This window comes from Lepidothrix coronata, unplaced genomic scaffold (assembly GCF_001604755.1).
Source record: "Lepidothrix coronata isolate B3197 unplaced genomic scaffold, Lepidothrix_coronata-1.0 Scaffold31, whole genome shotgun sequence".
NCBI lineage: Eukaryota > Metazoa > Chordata > Aves > Passeriformes > Pipridae > Lepidothrix > Lepidothrix coronata.
This window is the reverse complement of record NW_016690211.1, coordinates 4,887,851-4,895,366: the sequence shown is the minus strand read 5'-3', so window position 1 is coordinate 4,895,366 and position 7,516 is coordinate 4,887,851. Positions and strand designations below refer to the sequence as shown.

The 7,516-nt window shown below is 35.3% G+C and overlaps 1 protein-coding gene across 2 annotated transcripts in view; it reads right to left on the bottom strand.

Moving 5' to 3' along the window:
* Nucleotides 1-249: 249 nt before the first annotated feature.
* Nucleotides 250-7,516, bottom strand: part of NDUFS4 (NADH:ubiquinone oxidoreductase subunit S4) — a 47,197-nt gene continuing 39,930 nt past the window's right edge. For both annotated transcript variants that reach the window (XM_017811135.1, XM_017811134.1), the window contains 2 exons: nucleotides 4,637-4,710; nucleotides 250-458 (listed from right to left, as the gene is read on the bottom strand). In XM_017811135.1, the coding sequence (XP_017666624.1) occupies nucleotides 355-458; nucleotides 4,637-4,710 (178 nt within the window). In that variant the 3' untranslated portion in view covers nucleotides 250-354. The remainder of the gene's footprint in view (nucleotides 459-4,636; nucleotides 4,711-7,516) is intronic.

Sequence of the window (7,516 nt, the reverse complement as noted above, 5' to 3'; positions counted from 1 at the left end):
TATGTAAAGCTTATTAAACTTCTTACACTTCAGAAGTTTAAACAGGATAGTGGCCAAAAAATTGCCATCAAAGATCAACCATAATCTCTAAAGTTGCAGCTGATTTCAAACATTTCTTTTGACAGATTCCTAGTACAGTAATTTTTTAGAAGTATGAACACTCCAAATCTCCTCTATTTATAGGGAAGTTTGTAACAGGTTCAATTGGAGACATCAAAAACATTTTAAATAGACATCAGAAGAGGCATCTGTAGTTTAAAGGTCAAATTTATTAGGAGATTAAGAGATGTATTATACATGGACTATAAATATAGCACAGCTGACTTTATTCCCAGTCATACAGCCAATGCCAACCTATTTTGTAGACACTCTTGTTCTTTTGTTCCAAGAAAAGTTTGCACCATAAGACTTGGATTTGGGTTTTGGAATCTTCTTCTCTTCAACATCATAACTCCAGCCTGGATGTTACAAGGGTATAGCAGGAGGAGATAAGAAACAATTAGAATGATAAATATTCTTAGCATACAATACAGAGCAAATGCAACTTAAAGCTTTTAACTTTAATATCTTTTTCTCCACATAGACATCCACTAATCCATTCCTTTCTAGTTGGCAGAAGAGAATACTGAAATGCCATACATGTGGCAAATGCCTACTCTCTCGGTTGATAAGACTTCACCATACTACAGTGAAATGCAAAAAACTTGACAGTCATCAGTGAAAAGCTCAACAGAGAACACAGACTGTCCTGCAAGTTTATAGCTCCACAGCTCTATAGCATCACAGAAGCAATAAGGCTCTGTGTATGTTGGCACAGGAAATGAAAAATATAAAAATGGACAAAAAATAACATGTAGAAGATCAACCCCAAAGGCTGGGAGAGAATGGAGATTTTGGAAAGCTAGAAAAAAAAAGAAGGGTGAGAAGACTAAAAAAAAAAAGAAGAGTGGAGAAAAAACTTCAACTTTAGAAAGGAGTTTAATACTTAACATTTTTGTAAGAACATAAAAAATCAGGAATAAAGAAAAGAGAATGAAGTGATAGAAGACAAGTAAATTATGTGATAGTTAAGCAAGAGAAATGCTTAAAAATGTCAGAAAAGAGGAGGTGGAGACATTAGTGTTTATGTAAATCAAAATGCAAATTGGTTGCAGCCTCCAGGTGCCTGGAAAGTTGCCAGGGCAGCACTCAGTATTCCAAAGTTTGGTCTCTTTAGCTGCAATATTTCACTCAAAGTAGAGATACTTGAGTTGAAGACAGAAGTGGTTAAATATGCAGTTTTAAGTGATACTCATAATATAGTACTTTTCTTCCTTAGTTTTAAACCCAAAACTTTAAGTCCTAAAATGTTTAACATATATCTGAATTTTTCTATGTAAGGTGATCACAGAAAACACTCAAGATACACCTAAACATCAAAATGTTCTGTAAGATACATAAGTTGTCATGTCACTGTCTCAATTTTATATATTCACAAACGTTACACAAACATTTTCTTCCTGTTTATTAGTCTCAATCAATGTTAATTTTCAACTTAACTATTCTCCATAAGAAATACTGAAGAGAGAATTTAAAAGCATATTCTTTCCATCTCTGAGAACACTGGCTTTTGTCTCCTGTTCTCATTAAAAATATAAGCTTGAGTAAACAGCCAGAACTAGATCCAGAGACAGACTTCAGTATTGCAACATTCAGCATTATAACACCTAACACTGAGGCACTTGGCTGCTGGAATGGAATCTACAGCCCCAAGGTATTGCTTCATCTTTTTATACACTAGATGGAGAGGGGCCAAGTGCCTCTAGAAGAGATTCACAACTGCCAGCACAACAACTTGGACCGACACAGTTATCCAAAATGCGTAAGGGTAGTTACATCTAACTAATGATTCCAAGGGGCCACCATATGTGATTAGGTTTCACACTTGGGAACAGACTCCTTCAGTCAGGCACCTTGAACTGCTCGTGACCGAGTGCAGAGGTTGCTTTTATAAAAGTACCATAATGGTGGGGGAAGCTATTCTTGCCCAGAGCCCTGCCACCCAAGCCAAGTAGACAGAAAGCAGATTTCATAGTCTCCAGAAGAACACCCTCACCACTTGACTAAAGGTTATTGCACAGTAGGAAAACCCTTCATCCTTGTTACTTAAGTTGTATGTTTTTAAACCGCTGCCTCAGTGATGTCAGAAAGGACAAAAAAGAATTTAGGTCAAGAGGCAAAACTTTTAATTTCATCCAGTTAAAAGTGTTATCTCCTTGCCTTGACCTTAGACCATCCTCAGCTGTAATTTTTGGACAGTGATCTCTGTTACTGTAACCAGTGCTGTTATATCAACATTAGAAAATGTGTCAGATGGGGCAGGCAGAAAGACAGCCTGCTTTATGTTCCTGAAGTTCTTAGGTGAGAAGGAACTTTTAAGTTTATCAATCTATCAAAAGAACCTGCAATATCTAGAATTTGCAGAAATTAAACTTAGGGTTCTTAAGGAATTTTGTAATGGAGAATTTGGGTGGTTCATGCAGGAACGAGAGAGAAGTAAGTATCTGTGTTCCTAGGCTTAGATTTGTTTCAATAATAACTCAGTTAAGAAGCTAAGTTCCAGTGTAAAAGCATGCCTGAATTTCTAATTTCTTTCTAAAAGCAGAACTAAATATTGTAAAATTTGTATTTCCAGATACATCTGATACTGAAGCTATCATTACAGAAAATATTATGCTCACATCATATGCATAAATAAAAATAAGATCATAATTTAGGCAAGCCAGTATCTAATAAAACCATAATTTAAAATAATTTTAAATTCATAATTTAGGTAAGCCAATATCTACAGAAAAGTCCATCTCAATTATGGTAAAATTAAGAGTGCAAGCTAAGTGAATAATTAACTACTAATATTAACACCAAGTCATAACCCTGGTATAGTTGGTAGAATTTTTTTGTAAGTTTCATACACAATCGAGTAATTTCTAACTCAGTGAAAGCATAAACTTTCTATATGGAACAAATGAATTTTACAATCTGCATTTTGAAAGGCAAAAAATATAACACCTGCAAAGAGACGGCATAAGCAGTTCATTATATTAATTTTTTCTCTTACAGGCTGAATTGCTCAAGAAATAACATGAACAACACAGCAGCATTAATGAAGCAATACCAAATTCTCCTAAAATTCATATTTGTTCATAAAACAATACAAAATACTAATAAAATTGCACTGTAATTTGTGTATCTAATGCAAATATGATAACCCTATTAATTTCTTTTTGAATACAAATTATTTTTCAATAAAATTAAGATTATTAAGGCCCCCCCAAGAAATCAATTCAAAGAGGAATTGACAGATTAAATACTAGCCTTACTAGCCTTTACCATTAAAAAGTGCAAATAAATTGCACATTAAATGTCCTAGTTTCTTAGATGTATAAGTTAATGGACTTACCATGTTTTTGGGTGTACACCAGCCATCTAATAATTCTGCATAATTTTGTCTAACCAAGAAACTTTACTATTTACCCCAGACTAAACATAGTTGAAAGCTGGAGACCACAGAGAAGACTTTTGAAGAAGCTTACCCTTCATGTGCATTATTCCTGGCTTTAACTCAGTGTAATTAATTTTCTTCACACCCACAGGCACTAAGCATCAAGACTAACTCTTTAAGGAAAATGGAATCAATTTAAAAACCAAAAACCAAACCAAAACGACAACAACAACAAAACTCAAAAAAAAAAAAGAAAAAGGAAAAATAAGAAAAAAAAGAGCATAAAATTCATGCCAACACAAAAAAGGACTGCTGAATATTCAAAAGGCTGAGATTATGAATACTGCTTGTGGTACTACCATTCTGTGAGAAAATACAAGCCTAAATAACTAAATAAGTTTCAGATACATTCGTTCTGATACACCATTAGCTTGAAAAATATTAAGCAACAATACTGGCTCTTTTTCTCAAATATGAACAATCATCAAGTGCAAGTGTTTAGACTGTAGTGCTGGGAAGAGTTAGGCAAAACATCCCCAATCTACAACTTCCTCATGGGTAGTAGCAGAGGGAGTGTGCTGATCTTTCTCTGGTGACCAGCAACAGGACATGAAGAATGGAATGAAGCTGCATCTGGGGAGATTCAGACTCAACATCAGGAAAAGATTATTCACTTAAACAGTGGCGGGTCATTGGAACAGGCTCCCCAGGAAAGTGACCAGGACACCCAGCCTGTCAGAGTTCAGGGCACATCTGGACAATGCTCTTAGTCATATGGTTTACCTTTACATAGTCCTGTGAGGAGCAGCATAATCCTGACATGTTCCTAAATTTATGCTACAATTCAGCCAAAACTGAAGTCCAACGTGCTTACTTGGTAGTCATCTAACTTTAGTTTTTCTGATTATCAAACATTCACAAGTTTCCCTAAGAGGTTGGAACACCTTTTCAGAAAGTGGAATGCCTTCAGCACCCTTGGAAATACGCCCCCATTCCTGTTTTCCTCCTCCTCATGCAGAATACTAGTGGTCTACAAATCCTGTGGAATAGAGGATTAAGGTACTTTATCCTGTACTTTTTCTGTTGTCAATACTTAGAGATCAAGACTGCCTATGGAAAGATGAATCCTTCATATCCAGTACATACAATACGTACCATTTTTTTCAGCAAAGGCAATGGCATCTTCTTTAGTAGCGAAAGTAAGAACCATGTTGGATAAAGGATCAGCTCTGTAAGAAATCAGATGACAAATTTTAGGCATATTTGAAATAGAAAATAATTATATCTGTACCTCAAAAGTCAGTCAAATGCTATATTGCACAACTCTCTAGTACACCAACTCACAAACCATTCAAAATACTTTTATTCTTAATTATTTTCAGGATCAACACTTACTTTCTGCAGAGTATTGTTTCACTCCTTTAGTCTGGTGAACATTCCCCACAACTGTTTCCAAAAATTCATCAGGTTTTTTGTTAGACAAACATATCTAGTGACTTTCTGTGGTTATAATAAGTGCTCTGACACAATCTTTTTAATTTTAAAGCTCTTCGTGGAAGATCAGGAGGCTTAAGGTAATTCTGAACATTTCAAACAGACCAAGAGTCTGTAGAGCAGCTAGGGGAAGAATAATCTCAAAGAGAAAAGAGCAAAATACTGAAATGAGCAGAGCAGGAACTAATCAGAGACTGAAAAATACATAAAAAAGTATTAAGAGTTCTGCTTTGGCTGAGTTCACATGACCTCCACAAATTATTTATTTCAGTACAGCAAGCAGATCGCAGGCCACCATCAAAAATGAAGCTCCAAAATGCAAACTGCTAGTTAACTACATACACAGTGGTTAGTTTTAGATGACCAACTATTCTTCATCTGCACTTTTGAAAGGAATCAAACAGCAAAAAGCTTTTTGAAACAAATTAAAATCTCAGTTAAAACACTAAACTGCCTTTTTGTTGCTATGAAAGCTCAATTTAAGAACAATGACAAAGGATGGGAAAAAAGAGGGTTTTTACTTTTAAAGAAATAAGAAAATGAAATACTGGTTGTAGCAACACAAAGATTAGATAAAGCTTCCCTGAGACAACACTGCCTATGAGCCTGGGAGACAACTGGGACAACAAGACCAAATTGCAACAAACTATTGCAGGACCTGCCTCTCAACTGTTCTTTCTTTGAAGCTAGAAGGATAAATGAAGAAAAAAAGCAACCAAAGATACACTGAACTCTCTACAATAAAGGACAAAGCCTGTGACTGGCGGAGTGGGAGGGGAAGAGGGGGGAATCTAGCTTCCAGCAAAGACAACAGTGCAATTTTATCTTATGTTCACATGGAAAAATGGAGTTCACTACATATCCAATATATTCTCCAATAATAAAAAAAAAAACAAACAAAAAACCCCAAAAACCCAAACCAAACAACAAAAAAAACAAACAACAACAAAAAACAAAACAAAACAAAAAAACCCAACCCCAACCTCCCCCCAAAACCCTACAACAAACAAAGAAACAAAACACGATAAAGGCAGAAATTACACTTTTGCAAGCCACTGTGATAGGCTCTCCTAAAGACATTTAAAAATTTCTCTTATAAAGGCAGAAAAAACCCCTAGGAACTAAGAATTCATTCATAACATGATCAGTGGAGAATCAAGCGGCCCAAGTACATTGCAAGATTGTGACAACTTTTGCTACTCGTTATTCTCCTCCATGACTGGTTTTGGAAAAATCTTCTCAATACTACTAAGTGGGAACAAAGAAGTTTTAAGTTTGAAGAGTAGTGAGGGACCAGTGCCTGTTCTGCAAATTTGACTGCAAATTTGGCAATTCCAGGACAGAGGCAGTTGGGAAATTAGAATAGTGCAGAAATTATTTGTTCTCTTTTCATGTGAAATCATCTTTCATTCCATCTAAATGCATTTCTGATTTCGTCTATCCATATGAGCAAACTGGAGTTCAGGATGTCTGGCACGATGTCCCAATAGTGTCAGCAGTACCAGTGCTGCAGGATTTCCTATGCGCTGGCATAGGTTGTTCCCTCAGGCATTAAAAACTGGGATTCCATATTTTGTTCTCTTATGAGATCTTGTACAATGGATACCATGCACTTCCCATGTTTCTTTGTTTACAGCTTTATATTAAAAGGCGTACTTGAGAACTAGGCATTCCAGTAACAAAACCTCCCAATTAAGGAAAAATGCCATGGGTCCATGCTTAGATATATAACTGGATAATTTTCACCAAGAAAAGCCCCAGTATCCGAGAAACAGCAAATACAACAAAAACCCCAAAGAAGACTGTAACATGACAGAAACATAGCAGACAGACAGGTAAATAAGTACATCGAGTTTAGTGGAAAGGGGGCTTTAATCTCTAGACCCTAAAGGGCTCTAATCCACTAATCCCATTATATTATTCAAAAGTAAATGGAAAAGTGTCTAAGAATTGCTATTTGCAGAAATTAAATCTCAAAAGAAGAAATTCTTCTTAGGTATTTCTGGGTGTTGAATGGTAACATCGGAGTATCCACTAACAGTTTTTGCAAGAATGCCTTAAAAATGAATGGATACAAACTAATTTACAAAACCTTTAACCTAGTAGTGTCAATTCTCGATGCTTTTATCTACCTGGAGCTTGCCTACACATGAGAAATTCCTTTCCCTACTCCAAAATAAAAACGCATGTAGAGCCTCCTCAAATTTTTATGAGAAATCAACGTAACAGGAAGACTTGATTTCACAGTTATTTTGATCTAATATTTATGGATAAATTTATTTTATAAATAAAAAGGAAAACAAAATTCGGTGATTGGATTTAGAATGTTAAAAAATCTTTAAAAAATGCATCTTCAAGTTATTTCATACTTAAGGCGTTAAAGTTTTTCACAGAATTTTACATTCTTAGATCATAAGTGCTAACATGATTGCAGCCAGTTATTTTCAATACACATTGTTCCCTTTCTGAAGTTTGAAAAACAATCTCTAGCGGTTGATCTTGGTAATGTATAATAATTAACTATTCTGAATATGCCTCAAA